This window comes from Centroberyx affinis, unplaced genomic scaffold (genome assembly GCF_046629955.1).
Source record: "Centroberyx affinis isolate AG114_WGS23_722 - 3 ecotype Tasmania unplaced genomic scaffold, CSIRO-AGI_Caff_v1 ptg002222l_1, whole genome shotgun sequence".
In the NCBI taxonomy this organism is placed as follows: domain Eukaryota; kingdom Metazoa; phylum Chordata; class Actinopteri; order Beryciformes; family Berycidae; genus Centroberyx; species Centroberyx affinis.
The window spans coordinates 1-22,500 of NW_027280522.1; the positions used below are offsets into that span (position 1 = coordinate 1).

Consider the following 22,500-nt stretch of genomic DNA (forward strand, 5'->3'; position numbering starts at 1 on the left):
ATCAGCATATTAAAGCACATGCTGTCTTAAATCTTTCAAAGAGATATGATCTAAATAAATGAATAAAGATCTACAGGTCATGTTTGAACAAAGAGAGCATCCATGGCGTATTGGAAAAAACAAACGCACCATCGTACTTTGGCAGCACCAGATGGCATTGAGGATAACTGTTTGAATTTTTCAAAGTTTGAAGGACTTTGTTACCCAGAAATCAGGCCAGTAGAGTTCTAGATGGTGAAAAACAATCTTTTCTCAGCAGGTTCAACCATCCTTCCTTCGCTGCTGTTTAGGAGAGCTGTATTTCGCTCTTAAGGGTTGATTTATCACTTCTTGTGCACCGAGAAGATTTCCCACTAGTGACCAATTTTCATTTTCCTTTGGGCAAACAGGGTGAATCTACAGGTCTCAATTAGTACGGGACGGGACGCTCTTCTCTGTTGCAGCCCATCTTTGTAACTTAGCCAGATCAGATGGGTGTATTTTTTTTTACATAAGAATCTTGCCTGGGGCAGCTTTAAAAACAAACTTGTTATTCATGCATTTGCTCTAACTGACCACTGGCCGGCTCTGTGTGGGTGGTAATGGCCCTTGACTCTTGAATAACTTACTTGGGGTCCCAGCAGGAGGTGATGGGTCCGGCTCTGCCTGAGCGCTCCAGAGTCAAGGCCTCCAGCAGCCAGTTCAGACAGCAGAGCTGGCGGTAGATGGCCTCGCTGCAGCACACACACACACACACACACACACACACACACATCAACATCATTAACATCAGTATATTTATGGTTTAGCTAAAGCTTTAAAAGTGCTTTTGATAATTATGATTTCACATCAACCCAGCAACAAACCTCATACACATCCATGACCTGAAATCATGAGAAGAGAAGAATATCCTCATTCAAGTAAACTATTATAATTTTAGCTACATGCATTTGGCTGCTGACCTCTGCCTGCACTCTGCACTTTAATAGCACAAATATGCAAATAGCCAACTGTTAATCTGGTCACCTGTCCTGTCTCTTTTTGTGATGTGATGTGTGTATTCTACTGTATGTTGTTTTTAATGATTGTTTGTACTTTTAATCTTTTAAATTGTCCCATGTGGGATAAAGTTGTATTGTATTCTTTAAACCTATAAAAAAAGACAAAAATCTTTATCTCCAGTCATTCGGTAGACAGTAAAAGATGTATATTATGGCTTTGGAAAGATTGAGAGGCATTTTTGTCTTAATCAATATAATTTCACTAGATGTCAATTTCATTAAAAGATCCTCTTCTGTGTGACGATTTCTGACCAGTGGATTAATGATAGTGGTCAGGAAAGTGCAGTCAGTTGTTGATCAGCATGAAGCAATAGAAAAAGTTCAGAAAGATCAGTGTGCACTGATGATGATGACACTCATATAATAATAACACATAGTGAAAGTACATAGTAAGTGTTTTTTGCCAAATATGTGGTGGTAAACAAACCAAGGGAAATAGAATGATGTTGATAATAAAATTCCCAAAGCAAATTATTTGCCCATTATGTGAGGAATTTAACAATTCTGTAAATTATGTTTTATCCCCACACTTTCAGACTGACAGAGATGCTGGTCAAGTCACCAAGGACCTCATTTCCCTCTATGTGAGTTTTATAGAAATTGAAAATTGTCAAGCTAGCAGGTTGCTTTTGTCTGTGGCTTTACTTCTGTTCTCTACCGATTTGTATTGTGGATATTTCTTCTTACCTTTATTTACCCAGGTAAGACTGCCTGACTCAAATGCCCTTTTTCATGCTTCACACTCACAGTTACACAAATTCATACCTGGGAGCTTCCCATAGTATAAACACAGTCTTCTACTGCTGGACTGAGAGGGGAGCATTTGTCTTCACTTCCCCAACCCAGATTTTCTAAGCCAATGTGAGATTTGACTTGACAACCTTCCGGTCACAAGCCCTGAAATATAGGAAATAAATAGTGTCTCTTTTTCACATATCTATTGCACATTCCTTGAGGTTTGAGGGCATCTTCAATTCAGGGTTCATGGCTCGAGGGATCATGATTCCTGTCAGTTGTTTTGGAGACACTGGGAGGGTGGAGGGTGGGATGGGGGGGCGGATGGGGGTGAATATGATATTGATGGATTAGTGTTTCATAGCATCATTGTGCAATATGAAAACTAACATTTCCATTTGTCCAAGACCTCCGGCACACTGTGTTCAAGTTACAAACGACATGGATTTTTCGTCACCTATGACATTTCCTTCCACACACCACACCGCTCGAATGCACACAACTCTGAATCGATATTATTAAGAGTGATATGTATCGTCGAATGCCCGTATTATATTTTGCACGGCCCTGTCATATTGTATCCTTCTAGCTCCTGTTGCTACTGCACCATGTGTGTCAGAATATAGTGGTCTAGTTGCGTGGTTGTCAGTATGTGTCTGCCACCGAGACAAATCCCTCTACATTTATTGTATTTTGTGATGTGACTTGTGATTTGGATGCATGTTCCCAATATGAAAAGCCAAACAGTCACAACCATTGGTGTAGTGCCCCCTCCAATGGCCAACAACAGCCACTGCAATCAATTATACATACAATTCCTCTTCATTACCAGTCAAGCCTCTCAGCCAATACCAGTAAAAGAATCACAGAATAAAAACAAGCACACAAGAGGCCCGGCAAACAGATTGCTGCATCGTAACGCAACGGGCCGCTGTAGTGTGGAACAAGGCAAAACATGCCATCCCTCTAAAAGCTTGGTTACAGTGTCACCTGCAGTCAAGCGGTGCCGTCCGTCACCCCGACACTTTCACGCTTCAAGGCTTTACGACCACATTCATTCCCCGGATCTCTCCCAACACATCAAACACAATATGAATGCCTCCTCCTTTTCTCCCTCGCTCCCCCTTTCGCTCAAACGTTGCCGCCTTCGGCCGCCCGAAGCTCTTTTCATTATCGACACGGCCATTTGTCTGCCAGGCAGATAGTCTCCTAGATTAGGATCTGTCAGACGTCAGGTAACAGCCTTCGAAGCGGTTGTTATTTTCCAGAGGTCTCGCCAGAAAACAAGGCTATACTCTGGCAGCGACAATAATGCAGTGTCAGAGGAAATGCGCGTTGAGTTGGAGGTGATGTATCATAAACACAGCCGGTAGAGTCAAGAGTCGTCCCCTGAGAACACTGCGCGGAGAAATACAAAACTTAGAGGATTCCTGTCTCCATAAACATGAGGGAATAGGTGTGAAAACAATGAAAGGATACCTGTATGTAAAGTGCAAGCATATCCTGACTCTTTAATGAACAGGCAGGGAATAACAAAGTTGGAAATACCCCTGCTGTGCCATTTGAACTGGCTCTTTTTCAAGTAAACCATGCAGTACCAACCACATAACATGTCACAATAATTTACATTTTAGTGTGCACTTTTGTTCAAAAAGTTAATACTTGTGGATTCGAGACGGTAACGCCGTCAAATCTATGTAACATCAAAGCTCTGCATAACACCGGCACTGCGAGAAAAACCTAAATGTTACTTTTGTGAACCCAGGCTCTGCTTATGTTATTGTCAGCCGGTACCTGTGTTTCTAACAAGGAGGATTTTGTCAGGGAAAACTTTTTCTGACACGTTCTCAGAAAGGTTAGGTCCTGTTCCCGCAGCATCAAAGGAGCCCACCATATGAAAGAATACAAAATGAAAGCATCAAGAATATTTGTCGCCGTCAGATGTCTTGCATTAAAAATTCAGCAACCTGCGTATTTGTTTTTGTTTGATGTTTGCTGAGGAGTAGCAAGACATCTGTTTGACATGAATCAAATGGATGAACGCTGACTGACAGACGGAGGTGTAATAGGTGCTGAGATTCCTCAAAATCAAAAGCTTTTCAAACGTCTCATCTTTTCTTATCATGCCAAAGGCTGCGGTGACGGTTTCACAAACGCACCCAAACCCAAGCCCTCATTTTACACGAGGAGAGAATAGTTTGATCTTGAGAACAGGGGCATATTTTAAATGTTATACCTAGCTCTCTACAGTCAATAATTTAAAAAAAAAAAAAAAAAAAAGCATTGACCAGAGTGCGACTGGTGACTGCTGATGGTACATACAGATCTTTTTGAAGGCCAACGGCTGACCCGATGGCACTGCTGCAAGAAGTTATATAAAATAATAATAATAATTCTCAGTTTTGCAGCTACCTCTACTATAGAGTGACTCAACCAGCATACACTGTGAAGTACTGCATAATATTGTATAGGTCTCTTGTGTTTGAAGGTTATGCCTGAAACTGAAAGGCCGAAAGTCGGTTTCAAGCAAAGCAGCTGAATTTCACGTCTCTTTCACTGCAAGGAACAAGTGCGGTAACACTTTCTGGGTCTACACTTTCTGGTCTGACTTGGAAGCGAGTTCACGCGTTGCATTCATTGGAAATCTCAAGATGGCGGGCCGTGCACTCAGTCATTGTTGCACTCCTCTTTACTGTTCGGTACTTTACCATCAACCGATACTGCTACCTTCTTCTGAATGACTTGTAGGAGCAAAGGAAACAGAAAAGGAAAACAATATTGTAAATTGTATTGTAGCCTAGCAACAAGCCGTGCTTGTTGCTGCATTGACACACTTCCATGTTTTTTTACCGTCAGATATCGGAGCCTTCAGAAAGTTCCCATATTTCCTACTCGGAGGTCGACGCTAACGGTTTTTCCCCATTCGGGAGCTAGTAATTACGGTAACTCCCATATGACATGAACGCAGCATTAGCCACTACAGTTAGAAAATCACTGGGTATCACTGGTACCACACTTCTACCGTAACACCTGGTGTATGAGCGCACACTGGATTTCTGGCTCTAAACACTGCATAGTGCAATCCCCCTAAGCACCGCACATTGCAAACAGCGTTATACATGAACCAACCAACCAATAAACACGTAGAGCCCGGCTCCTCCTGAGTATCTATTAAGACCCACAACACCGCAACATCCTGAATATTGCTCTTGGACTCAGAGTTAACTGGGTGGAGGAATAGAGTGTACAGTATATAGCCTCACCACGGTGCCTCACTCAGCAGAGGGGAGGTCAGAGAGCGATGGACCGGGGTGAAAGGTCGTGCTGACTGGGTCTTCTTCCTGTGTGGCCTCGCCTCGTTCCCACCTGACCAGCTGCTTCCTGCCGTGAGAGGCCACCTGAAGGGAGCCAGCACACAGACCGGCTGTTACATGCACACCAACACAGTGCTGTTAGTCTTTAATAGGATAATGACAGGGTGTAAGGATGATGTGAGTGATGTGAAGGGCAATATTTACATATTGAGCAGTGTCTTTTGAGGGGAATGGGTGTATTAACTGAGCATGACCTTAGTTAGTCATGAGTTCATCTCTTCTTTGAACTATATCTGAGCTATATTATTTTATGTGTGCAGTTTTGACTAGGGTTCAACAGATAAGGATTTTTGAAAGCTGATGCCCTATACTGATATTTTTGTACTGAAGCTGTTGATAGCTGATATTTTCTGCCAATATTCAATATCGTTAAATTTGACCATTTTCATGGTAATTTCAAGGATTCAGTGTTTCCCCCAGAATGTTTTTTATGGCAGTTGGAAAAGCCTTTGAAACAGCATTTAGACCATCATGTTACACTAAAACACTAAAACACTCTATTAAAACTCATTAAATTCTTTTAGGATTAGCAGCTCTTCCAACGCACCTATTCAATGGTAGGGGCAACTCTGGGATACATTGCTGTTTTTAAATTAATTATAAATTAGCAAGTTAATTAGCAGTTAAATGAATGAATAAAATGTGCAAAGTAGAGGTTTCATTGCAGGTTTTACAGACTGTTTTTATGTATCGGTGGTCAGGGAGGAACCTCCATGTATCAACAGTGAACCACATGACTGGCCGATATTCGATATTTAATAAAAGGCCAATATCGGCCCAATATATCGGTCTAACCCTAGTCTTGACTAGAGCAAAATAGGAGCATGTGCACTCTTCACGCTGACAACCTGAGCCGGAGGAAGAGGCTGCGAGGAAACATGACACCGGGGCCGGTAGATGTGAGTCGTCGCCTCACCCGTCCTCATCGCTGTCTGAGTCAGAGGAAAGACGGGGCGGCCGGGGCTCCGCTCTCTGCCGCTCCTCCCTCCGCCTCCGCTGCCTCTCCTCCTCCTCCTGCTCCTCCTCCTCCTCCGTCTGCAGGAGCTGGAAGTAGCCCCGGCCCTGCTTAACCGCCGACGCCAGGCGCCTGGGAAGCAGGGGGAACACCAGCAAACATGCACACACACACACACACGCACACATAGAGTCATAAATACAGTGCACCACCACAGAGTACATTAACAATGATATATCTTCCCTTTCCATCAACCCAAATGACAGAAAGGAGAAAAGACAAAATGCACATAAACCATAAGTGTCAAACGAAAACATCAATCTCCTGTCTTTATCGGAGAAACAAAAAAACCCATCAAAGCCAATAGTGCGGGAATACCATCAGTATAATCCCTCACAACCATGCATGCACACACACACACATACACAAATCATATCATTATGGGGCCAGCTAGTCTCTAAATCACCCAAATCAGAGCACACCAAAGCAGCAGGCAGGCACAAACGACAGCTAACCAGAGCATTATGGGAGAAACGTGTTACGTCTGGCCAGATTAATGACTTCATTACGGCGGTTTAGCTCCCAACCATAACCTTTCCCCAAATACTGTTTGCTTGTTTTTCTCATACTGCACGCGTAATTACCTTTGCATTAATGCTCTGGTGGAAAATTAAAAGACACACACGCGCGAACACACACACACACACACACACACACACACACACATGCAAGTGTCGCGGTGACTTTGCCAGGAGAACAGCCTCAGTGTTTCTTAATCATTTCACATGAGTGGTTCGCCTTCTTGTGAGTGAGGGAGGCAGAGAGGAGCAGGTCAAAGTGCAGCTTGCTGAGTAGCTTGTTAGAGTGAGCTGGAGAGGAGAGTCTAGGTACGTGTTGTATGATCCTTTGTTGCTGGAATCGGCTCGGACTGAAAGGAATATTCCACAGCAGCGTGCGCTTTAAAGTGAAACGAGAGGTGAGGTTCAGCTCATATGGACCGCACCGATGCTGGAGAAAGCCAAACAGTCATCAGCCACCGAGTGAAGTTTCAATATGAAATGTGACGCAAAGATACACATACGGATTCACATCATGTAAGAAGGGAAGGAAAATCATATTCTCTAGGGATCGAAATTCAATATATCGCAATACAAAAATGTGACGATACGTATCGTGGGGCAGAAAAATGAATCGCGATATTAGCTACATTTTATTCTGCTCTAATACTCACAAATGAGACGCTTGCCCATCAAAATTTCACAAGCTCTCCATCCAAATTCCATTATTTGCACTTTGTAATGACATTTTTAAATTGTTTACATTCTGGCAAGCCAGTGCCATCGCTAGAAAGATCTGTTGCTCAGAAATAAACATAATTCTGCGCAGCCATACTTTGTTGTCTTTGAACTTTTATTTATTACATCGTATCGTGTTTGTATCGAATCGTGAACCTCATATCGCATTTCAAATCGAATCTTGAGATAAGGATATCGTCGCATCTCTAATATTCCCCTATCGAGCATTTTTCTTACATTTCCATTTTAGATTTTAGGTATTTAGCTAACACTCTTGTTCAGAGCCTCTTACACAATGAGTGCAACAGTAGAATAAGCTTCAATTGCTTGATTCCCAGAATTACAAGCAACCAACAGTAAGGAGTGCAAGGGTCAGAGCCATAGCACCCCGACAATATACCTGTGACCCCTCTAAGTAAAGTTGATTATGTTTGCAAAGGTGAAAGCGGACAACTGAAGGCACAAACACATGCATATGCTGCAGCGCTCTGCTGCTCCAATCCGTATTTGTTATCTAGTGAGCAGCTGGCTGGTAATATTTTGCCACAAGTGGAGCCAAGCACTTCAGACTAGGAGGGGCATTGAGCACTTGTGTTCCAGCATGCTAATTTGGCTCCATTTGGTGATATACCAAGTGCACCAGTTTAGCTCCGAGGCAAATCTGTTCCATTTGCATGCCACCACACCCCTGATATTGCTTATTAATCTTCATATGTGACATCTGAGTCCAAAATACAGCAGTCTTAATTAAAGTGTGTTTCTATCAGCATCGCTAATGACTCGTAGCTTTCGAATGTGCAAAAAGTTTTCCCTGGAGTAACTGCTGGCTGCCAAGACTGTGGGAGGTGGTTCAGTGACCTTGACTGAGACATGACTCATTTTGTTAGCTCTTTATGCTAAAGTGACTCTTTCACTTTGGTTTGGCTAATGTTCTCACTGGCTGTTAATGTCTCCTAAGTGGCAGGCAAGCGGGTGACTTTGTGTTGGCGTTTGCTGAACCACAAACACAAACGTCTGCGACAACAGCAGTACCTGTTGTGCCTGATCGCAACGTGAAAACATGATATACTGAACAATACCGTGCTGAAGAGAAAGGGAGGAAGAGAGAGAGAGAGAGAGAGAGAGATATACAGAGACTCTCGAAGAGCTCTGCCGAGTCAATGACAAGCTGCAGTATTCGCTGTGACAAGAGAATAAAAGGCATTGAGAACTGCAGTGGTTCAAAAGCAATGTATCTTCAGTGCCGGTCAATATGCAAACAGAAGATGAAGCTCTGAAGTGAACCACTATGCCTTTTCATATAAACACTCTCTGCCCTTTCAAGTCAATAACAAATTATTCTTCTGTGTGAGAGTGAGTCAGGCCCACAAATCAAAACAATGACATGAAAATCATATTAAAGATGACAATGCTTGAAAGGAGGACTTAATAGTTGGTTAAATATTGATTGCGGTGTGAAAAATTTAAACAGTTGTGCCTGCCACTCGAGTCTTGAGGGAGGGGGCAGTTTTTAACAGATCAGATCACGGGAGCCCTTGGGTGGCAGCTTGTTGCCAGGCAACAAAAGAAATAGAGTTTGTGGTAGGTGAGGCATCGACTTGACAGTGATTAGAGCGACTAAGTCTGTTGTGCCTCTACTCTAAATCTATTCATTGCCTCTACTCTCATATCTGTGATCACCACCGGCCCACGGCAATACACCATGAATTCCCATGTGTGAATTTGTAATGTGAGTTTAGATAAATGCCATCAGCATCATGAATTTTGCAGCCAGCGGTATGTTACACAAGCCACTGCAACGCGACATGTAAACTAATTCAACTACATTTCCTAATTAAGTCGTAATTATACATCTAACATGTTAACAATGTTCTGTGGAAGTATATCCGTCAGCTGGGGGAAAGGCAGCCTGGCATGTTTCATGTCGACATCACCAGAGACAGTCGGCAGGCCACAAGACAGGCTGGTGCAGTCAGAAATGACTGAGTATCGCAGGCAAAGGTGAGGGCCAAGACACACTGATGAGTATCTTCTAGTGGTGTCTACTGAGACTAGGGATGGGAGGATATAAGATTTCATCTTTTATCGCGATAAAAACACTCAGGATAATTTTATCTTGGTGAATTTCCATTATCTGGATAATCGGGAATTTATTTATTTTTGCATTCATTCTGCTGTCCTTGCTGTACCTCTGTCTGCGTGATCTGAAAACAAAACAAGTTATTCATTTACTGTGCATTTACAACACATAACTAATTGAACCATGTGAATGCTTGGATATCAGGTTGATAGGTAGATTCTTTTTATTAATGGATTTTTTTTCTCATTGTGATTACCTGCTGGGTGTTGGCGAGAGTCTGAATCTGTCCTTGTTTGTTTTTCACTAACAAGGATGTTCCCAAAAAAAAGATATGTGTCCTATGATGCAATAAAAATATGTGTTTCTTGTAATGTAAGGTAAAGTGATTCCAGTATGTTTTAGTGCCATTTTAAGAGTTTTAAGCATATTTTGATGATTATTGGGATAATATCGTGAATTGCAATTATTTTGGCCAGGATTATCGTGACATGAAATTTTCATATCATCCCATGCCTAACTGAGACAAAGTGGGGCCGTAGGAAAGAGGGAGCCAAACTGGACTCAAACACTTTGCATCCATTCATTGTCTATGAGAAGCGAGTAACTGTGTGCACATGGCATAAAAAATGTTACATTATGCAAATGAGCATGACAGTCATGGCACGAGAACCAATCGCATTGGGGCAAAAACATGGTTCTCAAATTCATTCAATTTTTACCTCTGCCAAGGAGGTTATGTTTTCAGTGCCGTTTGTTTGTTTGTCTGTTAGCAGGATTACGGAAAAACTACTGGCCCGATTTTCATGAAACTTCATGGAAGGGTGTAGCATGGGCTGAGGAAGAACCCATTAAATTTTGGACTCACGAACAAGCAATAATAGCACGAACCTTGGCGGAGGTCTGCGCTCTCCGAGTGCCCTTCTAGTTGTTCCATGTTTCACTTTTGAATGGAATATGAATTACAGCTGTCAGGATTTCCTGAGTTACATGGTATCTTACATGGTATCTTACATATACGTATATAGAGTTACTTGAAGCAGCCTTAAATGTTTTAGCTGCTAACCTTAGCTCTACTAGGCTAAACAAGGAATGTTAGTTTGCCAGCCTACCTATCTCATCACTAGCTAACTAAGAGTAAAGCATTATTTCAAGATTTTGTGTCCCAGACGTATGGGCATAATGAAATAAATAAAGTGATAAAATGCAAAATAGGTCTAGATAAACAAATAATGTTAAACAAAGAACACAGGCAGTGAAACGGCCACAAGCGACGAGTTTGATAGAGCAGAGTGACGCAAAGCGAAGTGACACAAAGCAAAGTGGTCACGCTTGGTTTGCATGTAGCGTTAGCAGAAACATAAAGCTATAGCTTCTGCTTATTGAGGTGGTGACAACAGATGGTGATGATCTGCTGTATGGTTCACAACTCTATACAATATATCTGTTGTGATAAACGGTTTTGATGACAAACAACCCATACACAGGTGGAGGAGAAGAGTATCGCTGGATGTCAGGACCTTATATCAGACGATTCCACCTAACTCCCTGAGCAGGTGGAGAAAACCGGGGCGATGAAGTTAAGGTTGCTCCGGCCAAAGAAGCAGCAAGATGTATGAGCTTTCAACATGTAAACTGACAGGGAATGAGTTGCCATTTGGCCTAAAAGCCAGCCCGGCCCCATATCATTACTACTGTATTCACTTGCAGGGATAAACAGCCACCATTCATTAGGGGGTTGGTTTTCTCCTGTGAAAATGGCAACCTTTCCCCATAACACCTGTATGAATAATTCAGCACTCTGGGCTCTATCAGAGGCTGTCAGAAATGTCAGCCGGTCGGAGGTACCCTTGGCCGCCCCTAGAGGATGTTGTCACTACGCCCTGTGGTGGGGTTAGGGGGTTACACACACACACACACACCGGACCAAATGCCACAGCTTTCCGTTGCCAGGTCTCGACTGTCCGCGGGACACAGGAACACTGAGAGCTGAGCGTACCTGCGGTGAGCAAACTGTTGCAATTTCCCCTCTAAAGGGCTCCTTCATAAAAAAGCAGAAAATGTTATTGGAAACGTGACTTTTTCCATAAAACAGGTGCTAGTCCTCATTCGGTTTGGGGGGAAATAGCAGCCAGACACCATGCGCCTCTATCAACACAGCCTCCTGCAGTGGAAAATAGAAAACAGAGGGGATTAATTTTTTTCCATATTTGCTAAACAGACACAGATGGGACTCTCTCACCTGGCGTGGCCCAGGTGCTTCCTCAGGGAAACACTGTCCTCTCTTTTCCCAGCCTGGGTGCAGCGGACTGGCAAACTCTGAGAGCAAACACACACAGGGAAAATAAAAGACATGAAAACAAAAAAAGGACAAGCAGCTTTTATCTTTGTGCTGTCTGAGTAGCTGTGGAGCTCCTCTTGAAAGACTCTGACGCATGCCCATGTGACCTCTGCGGTGCCGGATCGGGCAGCGGGCCAAGAGTAAAAACTGTGTCTCTAATGTGTCGGGCAATTAATCCCTACAACATTAAGTGCTTTGAGTAAATAAAAACGTTGTTATGCAAGATAAACTAATGTTTTCTACAGTCCAAACTAGATAACGGGGTGTGAGAAGGGTATAAATGTAGGTGTAATGATGAACTGTCACACCTTACTTCCCCCTGTGGAATCTGGTGGGTCTCTGTTAATGGGCCGGTCCTCTGCTGGGTCATCTGTGGCGGCCTATGAAAAGATCAACAGAGAGAAGGTAATGAGAGATTAGCCAGTATGGGATATTCATCGGGAATATCATAATAATAACAGGAACACAATTATATTTTGAACACAAATTCCTCTGGAAGGTGTTTATTATTCGCAAAATAAAAAAAAACCTTGCTAGATTCTAAAGTTAAGTAGTTGCTCTCAAGATGTTATGTAAAGTATGAGCAATTGTAGTTAGTAATAAGTAATATCCAAGTAAAATTGATGTAATAATTAGTTATAGCATTACTTGTATATTACTGAGTAATATACATATATTTTACTACACAAAGTAAAAAAAGGTGCTTTTCACTGGGCTAGGCCTGTCCCGGGGTTTCTGTTGTTTTCAGTTGGTATGGAGTATGTTTGTATATTTATGTGACTATTGTACATAGTCAGTATTGGCATGTCTTTTCTGAAATATATAATGCATTATTGTATGTATTATACATTATAAGCAAACTGAAACCTAATGAAAAGTTCTCAAAAGTGTGTGGTATTGCCATTTATCAAATACAACTACTGGTAAAACACCTTTTTTTTTTACTTGTATACTACTTAGTATATTACATCGATTGTATTTGGATATTACTTAGTTTTTTCCGGTCATTACTGCGTAATTAATGGCCTGTAATTTAAAGGGTTACCATTAAATGATTTGGTCTTTTGCACTGTTTATTGCACTGTTTTGACCTAACACTTACAGTGTCTACCCAAGGGAAAGTCCATCCCTCATGATAAGAAGTGGCACAACTTTTAATCGAGCCCCGGCACAAGCTCTGACCACGGATCAACGACTTAAAGTGTGAGCCAAAGAACATCTATTGTTCCCCAGATCAGTCCTGTGTCTGGCTCATTTGTTTAAGCCTCCACGGATTCAGTTTTCATTTCCAGAAACCTAATTTTGTTGCTAAGTAATAACATTCACAACTCTGCTGCTTACTGGTTGCAAATGCATTTGCGGCCGGGCAAAATGAAAGAAAATTTAGTTCCAGAGAGTAAACACTGAATCACTGGTGGTTAATAAATAAAAAGGCAGTTCCTCTAAATGTCACGGCTTTTTTAGATATATGGCAAAGCTACAGATAGGACAGAGGGGCCGAGCTGAGCGCGGTCTTTAAGCCGCGACATCCAAAGGACAAGAGAGGTGTCGGAGAGCACGGAAATGCCAGGGACGTCATTTTTCACTGTGAGGCCGTCCTGACTCCGCCTGGCCCCTGCTCTGCCCCACCGTCTCTCTTCATCTTCCTCCTCAGCCTCCTCCTCCTCATCATCCCCTTGTCCCCACGCGCTTCTGCTGATGGATGAGCTCATTTGCTGCAAATCTCTTTTTCGAGTCAAACCGGGACACTGTTGTTGCCTTTCTGCTACTTCAGTGGACACACAGAATATATAGAGACCTCAACGTATGAATATGTGCACACAGGGGCGCATATGAAATAACACACACACACACACACACACACAGACTTGCAAGCATGTGCAGATGTTACACAGAAAATAATTTACTCTAGCGTGTAATGTAGCCTTGTGTGCTTTCATTCAATATGGCATAGGATATATGATGATATTGGAAAAATGCATGGGTTTTAGAACTGGTACTTGAAGTAGTTCTTAGCCAGTCTATTTCCAACAATACCCAGGTGTAACACACACACACACACACACACACACACACACACACACACACACACACACACACACACAGAACCCCCCTCCAGCACAGTATTGTTGGCATTGCATTTGTCTTAACACCACCACAGAGAGTTGAATCAAAAGCATTGTAAACGCAGTGCTATAAAGCAGGGAACGGCAGAAGATGAGATTGCCTTGTTTTCCATCCTGGGTGATTTACAATGTGTACAGGTTATTCTTGTTCACTGGAGTCATAGAGACAATGGACTGGCAACAGGCATGGCTAAACCAATTCAGGGAATGAATTTCCTTGAGCAACAACAGCATCGCTTTATGCTGGATCCAAGTTCTAGCGTTGCCTCGTACTGTTTCTGACTCCTTCCTGGTTGCAATAACTTAAAAAAATATATATCTCCATAGATAAACCGCTCCATTCTGATGTGTCACTTTTGATACGGACCACGTCTCTCTATTCGCCGTCCAGCCGGCCTGCCTCGGCGACTGAGCCAAGCCCACAATAACTATGATGAATGCAATGTCCACAGGAACAAACCAGCCGTTTGACACTCCATCCCCCTTGATGCATTAGCTGCTAATATCCCGCATATCTGCGGCGGGTCGTTTAAAGCCTCATGATTCGCTGCGACGGGCCCTCCCCCAAGCATAGGTGACTGTAATCATCTTACAAATGGCAATGTCTTATTTCAGATGCATTTGTTAGGGGGGGGAACAGGCTTCGGGGGATAAGACAAATGGGCTCTTCGTCCACGGCATCTGTGTTATCGAATGGGAAAACTGCCTCTGTGCAGCCAGTGGGCCTGAGAAAATATCTCTGCGATCCTCTCCAACTGGAATGGCACAGAGGCCGGTTAAAGTAAACTGGGTCATGGGTGTGATTCCCCATCCTCCGACTGAGAGTCCTTTGGGTTGCGGGCTGAAATATATTTTCAGCTGGGGTAGAAAATTTGATTTGCGACACACTTGATGTGCTTGATCCGTTTGAGTGCAAAGGAGGATCAGTGTCCATTAAAAGTAGATGAGGCGACTGGTCTTGGATGGGGCTGCTCTGCGTAGCCCAAGGGGGGCCGGCTGGGGCGGCTGATGAATGAGAGATAGAAACCCTGCCGTGAAATGAGAGGGATCATGCACACGTACACACACACACACACACACACACACACACACACACACACACACACACACACACACACACACACACACACACTCAGTCACTCACTCATGCACACAGAAAGATATGAAAATATCACTTGAGAAGGGCATTGGAGTTCAAGGAAGGAAAAGCAGAGGGACCATGAACACTTTCTGATCTTTACCAGCTGCGGGATGGGATCAATCAGAAATCAAAAACAGATAGCAGAGAGACAGAGAGAGAGAGAGAGAGAGAGAGAGCGGGGGGGGGGGTCCTTCAAATAAGGCATTTTTTTTATGTTGTTTGAGATGAATAAACTGCCGCTGAACTTTGAAGTTAATCCTGATGTTGAGACATCAAAATGATTTGGTGATGATGTTTTTACAGAGGGTGGGGAAACTCATCTGAGAGAATATATTTTACTGTCTGTCTGTCTCTCTCTCTCTCTCTCTCTCTCTCTCTCTCTCTCTCTCTCTCTCTCTCTCTCTCTCTCTTTTACACACACACACACACACACACACACACACACACACACACACACACACGCTCTCCATTGAATTTGAAGTCATGCAGAATATGCAGGCAAATAACCGGCATACCTCTTCCACATGTTGTCCCGGACTTTCCAGCATCAGTGTTTTGGTTTCCAGATGTAAGCGCTGTCCGAGCTCTCCGTCTGGTCTCCAGGGGGATTCCCAGTAGCTCAGCCGGCTCAGCTGCAGCTCTCTGCGGTCAGATTCGTCCCACAGGTCCTGCTCCCGGGTCGGAGGTCCGGCGCTGTGCGTCGCATCGCTCCGTGCAAGAAGAAGTCGTCTGTCACCACATACTTTGTAGATCGGGAGAGGTTTAATTGTAACCAAATCACGCGGGTCCAGCGCACAATATCTATTAGTCATTATAATTCAAAAAAAGCTACAATGTCTGAAAAAAATAAATAAAGTTTGCAGGGCTCTAAATGTTTGTCGTCAAACTCCACTTGCGGCATGCATTACTGTAGTGAGGCCTGTGTTTCCCCTGGTAACAGTGAATGAAGACCAGGCCCCGCCCACTAAGAAAGTGCAAGTTGGGTGGGATGCAAGCTGCTCTATTGTATTGGTCTAGTCTCTTCTCCAATGTAGTACCGCTGAGAGCCATTTGTAGGCTATGCAGGTGTTCACTCCAACCAGCAACCAAACACTACAGCAGCTGATGTGACTGATTCACAGTAGTCGTGCACGACTCCCAAATGTCTGGAGTCGATTCTGAGTCTGATTCTAATTGTGGGAGTCGACTCCTGGACTCCTATAGATTAAACTATAGGAATGAGATCAGACCACTATGTATGTGGTACCCTCTTGTGTGAGAGAATAACCTAATTCATTCAAATTAAGAAATCTAAATAATGTTGCAAGAGCAATAATTATTTTGCATCAGTTTACCTTAAATTCATATCTTTTCATACTCTATCTCCTCCATACCATTCCAGTCCATGCAGCTCAGTTTCCCCGGCTGCATGTATAGGCCCTACTTACCTCTGCTGTGGATGTGCCATGGAAAACAGAAAGGTCATGGGATACAATGAGATCAACCAGAAAAATGCTCACCTTCTAATTATATTAATTACTATCTAATTACCCCTTGAACAATTATCTATTTCATGTACACAGACAAAAACAAAATCACTGTTAAAAAAAAACAAAAATGGAAAAGACAGATACCAAGAGTCAATTGTGTTCAGTTTCGACTCCCACAGTCATTGGCTGAGAGCCGACCCCGACTCTCAAGCTTATTGGAGTCGAGGAATTGACTCTTCTGGGGTCGACCCGCCACCGCTAATTAACACACCTTCAACCAGACAGGATGAACTAATCAGTGAAATCGGCTGCTGCCTGAGTGTTTGGCTGGAGTGAAAACCTGCATACACATGGCTCTCCATGGCACATGGTTGGAGACCACTGGCCCAGGTGTAGGCCTGCACATTCCCTGGGGCCCCAGACCACCAAGTGCCCCAAATGCCAGGGGTTTGCATGTAGATTGTATTGTAAATTTGAACTGTAATAGAGCCTTTGCAATTCTGTCACAAATCTTGCAGCAACCACGGCTGGCACCATCATGGAGGTCCATTGGAGAACTGGCTGTGTGCAAATATGTCTAAATATAAAACAACCATACTAAAACATCAATACCTGGAAAAGATTGTTGTGGTGTTTGTGGAGGTCAATTCACTAATGTTAGGCTATAAGTGGCCTCAAAGTGAATTGTCTATTTGTTTCCAAATGTAGGTTACTGGGACACAGGACAATGTCTTTAGCCCTAGTTTCTACTCCTAAGCACTCCAGTTTCAGAAGAGTCAGCTCAGTTACACAAACAGGGCTTTGTTAGCTAGCTAACTAGCCAGCATGCTAGCAACTGTTAAAGATAAAGTGCATTAAGTAAGGTTTTTACCGTCTCACAGCACAAAATGATCATAATATATCTGTGGGGGTGTGATAGGGTTGTTGACTCAATGACTCAACAATTGGTGCCAGGTGCTGAGATCTCTGGCTTACAAAACTCACTTTAGATGGTTAGCGAGCTAATAAAGTGGCATTATCTAAAGACCAAATTTATCAGATGTATCAATGGTGAAATGATCCCAGTCAAAAACAGCACAGACATTTTTGTCTGTATCTATTCAATTCTGTTGAGACAGCCGAATTGAATATTTAGAACCACAATCAACTATTCACAGCTATTGTGAGCTGACGACCTCCAATATGGCCACCAGACGGTGCATTACATCACCTGAAAGGCCTCCATATAAATTTGTTTTTACGATCTTCAACAGTTCTACATTGAGCAGCCTAATTTTTAATAGGGCTGATGGAGCTGATGTACAGTGTACAGGGTTGAATAATGATTAACCCTGCGGTGGGGTCAGGTGCATGGAGCATGCTTGTCCTGGGGCTACAGTTTGGAATCAGCAATGCATAACCAAAAGTAAGTCATAAGTCAGGAAATGGCTGATACACACATTTTTGAAAAGAACTGACATCATTCAAAATAATTTGTATATAATTCTGCAAAAAGCTAAAAAAAAAGCTAAAATCAGAAAAATCTACCCACTATCATCTTTGATGCTCTCAATTTTGCCAAATTATTTTCACCTATGCTTGTCAAATTGGTTTCTAAGGATAGTGTCAGCGTCTTAGTAAACCGTGGGCATAGGTGCCTATGATGGGAACAGAATGGAAGTCTCTAACGATGGTCATAACGGAGGAACCAATTTTTAAGGCAGCTCCAGCAGCAACGAAATCCCAATTTAACCTCTCACAGCCTTTCCTACAGGCGGAATCTGTGGGTGAGGCATCACACAAAGTGACAGAAACATCTGTTCAATCTGTTTTGTGCTCCAATGGACAGTATGCCAAGATCTCAGGGCACACGGCTCTAAAAATGAAACACTGACAAGTCTGTCACACTTGATAAAAGAGGGAGCAATAATAATCCTTCTGAAACCACCGAGCTAAAGCAAAATGAGAGGAAGGGAGTTTTGTGCACTCTGCGTCAACACACATTCGACTGAAACGTTTCAGATAATTCAAAAAGGAACATTTTGTGTCCCTCAAAAACCTCTGGCGGAGGTATTTCATGCTCCAAACAAACCAGACACACTGCCAGCGTGTGTCCTTTGAGGGGTGAAACACAGGGGGAAGAGACACTAACTGTCACTGGCTTATGATGAGGCTGAGGAGCCCAGTCACCACCGAGAGGATAGAGTTCACTGGGATGTGAGAAGAACAGCCAGGCAACGGATGCAACAGTTCAACCACACACTAGCAGCCTCAGTCAACTGCTAGCTATTTGCCATCACTCCCTTAAAAGTTATAAATATAATTAATTAGTCCGCCTCTTTCCTCCAGGCCAGCGAGAGGTAACAGCCTCTCCTCCACACCCATCACCCCATGCCTACATTCCCTTCCCATGGGATCAGCATTAGTGCTTAATAAGTGCTAAAACAGACAGGAAGACTATATAAAGCCCCTGAGAGATGTCTTCTCCTCGCCGCACTTAGCTTTTGCAAATCTCTCCTTTATCACTCTCTCACTCATTAAAGCAGATTTTAATTGCTGAAATTTCAGACAAGTGAGTCAACCCCGAGAGTCTGAAAGTTACTTACTGGCTGCGATCAAAAGGGTTCTGCCATTTTGATCTTCTCCCCATCTTTTTTTTTATCATCCTTTTTCTTGGGGCGTTTCTCGAACCATGACCGAACAGGCCAAAACAGAGTCGTGGTGTCCGGAGAGTGGCAGGGGTGCCACCTGGTACCCCTTGAGAAAATGGTGGCAACCCAGCTGGCTTCTCAATCAGGATTCTGGCCTGCCGCCTTTCCTGGAGCCGGGGGACCCTCGGTGGGTGGATGTGGATTGGCTCCAGAGGAAGCTTGCCGCCTGCTCCTGGCCGGGGTACATACCCGCTCCCCTCTTTGTGCCTCATATCTCCGGTATCATGCATCATCCCAGCCCCAAGATCAGTAAGGAGCAGTACAAGTGGAGGGTCAGCCTGGATGTGGCTCATTTCTCCCCCTCTGAGATTTCTCTCAGCGCCAAGGATGGATTCCTGGAGGTCGGAGGTATGGCGCATTGGCTTAGTTTTACCATAATTAAACAGCTCTATAGTTTTCTCTCTCTCTCTTTATTAAATTGCCATCATTTTTCCACACAGTAACTGTAGTTTCTACTCTTGTATCTATGAGTAAATTGCTATAATAGAGTTCTCTTACAATTCTGTATAAACACAGAATAAAACCCTTAACTAAACATTGACGGCAAGGAAGCCGAATGTAATAGGATGAGAAAGCTGCTTAAATAATATGCTCAGGGAAATTAAAACCGCAGCTCTGTGTCAGAAATTAATTTCTGTGTTGAGTGGTTTCTCTGTGTTGCTTGATTCCACTGTGTGTCCTCACATTCTTCCCATATATGATAATTTATCCCCAGGGAAACACGAGGAGAGGCCAGACGAGCATGGATTTATTGGCAGATGTTTTACAAGAAAATACAGGTATGCGAGCTTAGTTAAAGCAAACATTGATATTAACCGGAGACAATGAAATATCCACAGTTTAAGCCATTCTAAACACCATCAATCAATATCCGAGAATGAAGCACAGCAGGCCATCGATTCTGGCAGTCTCCAGCCTCTAAGATGCTCAGCAGACTGCAAAATTACAAACAGATATTTTGTACATCAGTTTCAGTATTTACAAGATTTGCACACTGTGGTTAATTACAGAGTAAACATAAACACGCGTTGTTTTCAGGCTCCCAGTGGGGACTGATGTTACCAAAATCACGTCCACTCTGTCTGTGGACGGTGTCCTGAGTGTGGAAGCTCCACTACCTGACTCCTCCATTCCTGCTGACATCATCATTCCTATAAAGGTGATTACAACACACACACACACACACACACGTTTTTTGGTTTGTTGTTGGTTCCATTGTATACATCATCTAATTTTATTTTCTCAGTGAGGAACTTTTTATAAGCTTGGGTTTCAAACTTCTCTTTGTTTTGTATCATCTTTATTGTTCTTTTTTTATGGTGTAAAACTTAAAACCTAAAGGACTGGGAAGTTTATTCACATTTAAACTGCAGATTTTCAAGACTAACAATACATATACATACTAACATACAATACATTATATACACTTACTTCATCCAATTGAATTTTCCTCTTGATTTTCCAATTGATTCTTACTGATGATATGAATAGGACTTGAAATACTTTCTGAAATCCAGTATTGGGTGGTGCTTGAAAGCTAACCAAGCTCACCTGTTATCATAAACACCCTGCAATGAATCAATGTTTAATTTCATGCCATTTAATGCCATTTTCTACATATTCGTGCACAAATACAGGTGGAGAAGGAGAGCACCGGGGAGCAGGGAGAAGAAGATAAGAAAGAAGACATGCCTGAAACAGACGCAGATAGCAGAGATCACCAGCCATCTGCACCCGGAGCAGCAGAGGTCCCAGAGTTTCCATCAGCAGAGGCACCTGATCGCGGGGAGGCGTCTCCAAAAGAGGTCCATGGTGATCAAGCTCAACCTGGCAGCGCCACAGCTGGGCCACAGCAGCGTGAAGAGGGGAGGGAACAGGAGGAGGAGACCCATGGCGAGCCAGCTGGAGGGTCCCACCCTTCAGCGCCCGCAGATGGCGAAGGCACAGAGAGTCTTCAGGAATCTTTTAAGCACCATGAAGCCCTGGACATCCCAGATAGCCCAGACACAGCCGCATCCAAACAGACGGAGACCGTGGAGGGAGAGATCCAGGTAATGGAGGGCTCAGGGGAGGCTGCCGAGGAGCTCACCCAGCCTGAGGAGCCTGAGCTGGGCAAGAGTCCACCGAGCGAGGGCCCGAGCCAGGAGCTGGAGCAAGATCATACCAAGTAGAAAGGGAAACAGAGAGACACACATATCGCCAAAAATACTGCACACACCCTCTTTGTGATCAGCCAACACACGCTTGCTTCGCACCAATTCTACAGATGAGTTTCAGTGGATGCTCACATAATAGCTGTATAACCATGCTGCCTTTGGAGCTCCAATAAAGCAATAGCATGAGAAAAAAGCTAAATCTTGTCATTATGTTGTCTAGACACTTTTCATGCTACACACACACTATCTGATCTGAATGGGGTCAGTCTTTGAATCAACCTTTACTGTATCATATATCCATAGTTATACAGTTACCTCGGAAAATATGCGAGTATGAAAATAAAAAAGTGATTAATTATCATGCTGTTTCAGCTAAGCTGCTTTGACATTAATCAGATACTATACATTTGCACAGCTGTGCATTAGTCAGTTCTACATGAGTAACTTGCCAAGGAGAAACTGGCATGACTCCAATTATGCTGTTGCTATGGCAGCGAAAGTCCACACATACCATCTAATACCAATAAATACAATAGCTTAAGTAGAGTCGTACATCACAGAAAATGGTGCTTTCGCAGGGTCCAAAATATAGATGCCCGTTATTTACAGTTTGGCTCCAGTTGGGCAACTTTTTAAATTCAATCTGATCATCCCGTTTGATTCAAATACACACAGAATATTACATTATTTTGCATCACACAACATGCAATGGAACTGTCCCAATTTTTGCACTCTCATTCAAAAGCCCTGGCTTTGCCGCCTCCGTGCCTTCGGCCCATGCTGCAATACACGGCAGTGCCAATCTCACCCGGGACTAAGCCCTCCGCTAATCTGCCACCCAATTACTTCTGTTGTACAACAATAACACAACAGGCACCCTGGATCCCTGGAACCAGGCCCGCGAGTGGCACAGCTCTCCATAAAGACACAGATGTTAAGACACACTGGGAGATTGGCTGGACATTTTTATTGCAGCAACCAATACAAAGACAACAGAAAAAGAAGGCAGGAAACAAAGGTTTTGGCAAAGAAATCATTCTCTCTGCTCGAAACCCACGCAGCCAACTTACTACATGACCAAATAGAAAAAAAAAATTGCAA

At 43.3% G+C, this 22,500-nt stretch overlaps 2 protein-coding genes across 2 annotated transcripts in view; both read right to left on the bottom strand.

Annotated features, from left to right (window-relative positions):
- Window positions 1-604: 604 nt before the first annotated feature.
- Window positions 605-16,531, bottom strand: LOC139655263 (coiled-coil domain-containing protein 60-like). The gene is made up of 7 exons (XM_071532615.1): window positions 16,512-16,531; window positions 15,600-15,813; window positions 12,126-12,197; window positions 11,719-11,795; window positions 6,066-6,236; window positions 5,039-5,125; window positions 605-713 (listed from the first exon to the last, which is right to left on the bottom strand). Exons 1-7 carry the CDS (start codon window positions 16,529-16,531, stop codon window positions 605-607), a joined length of 750 nt encoding a protein of 249 aa, XP_071388716.1.
- Window positions 16,532-22,373: 5,842 nt separating this feature from the next.
- Window positions 22,374-22,500, bottom strand: part of hspb8 (heat shock protein b8) — an 11,780-nt gene continuing 11,653 nt past the window's right edge. The window contains exon 3 of the mRNA XM_071532619.1: window positions 22,374-22,500. This exon is cut by the window's right edge and continues 1,084 nt beyond it. The gene's annotated coding sequence lies outside the window, so the exon portion shown is untranslated.

Bases quoted from the DNA above. Each gene is read 5' to 3' on its own strand.
- LOC139655263 (XM_071532615.1), bottom strand. From the start codon at position 16,531: ATGGCACATCCACAGCAGAG. The intron at 12,198-15,599 runs GTATGCCGGTTA...ATCTTTTCATAG, and splicing joins CGGGACAACATGTGGAAGAG to GCCGCCACAGATGACCCAGC. The intron at 5,126-6,065 runs GTGAGGCGACGA...GAACGAGGCGAG, and splicing joins TCAGACAGCGATGAGGACGG to GCCACACAGGAAGAAGACCC.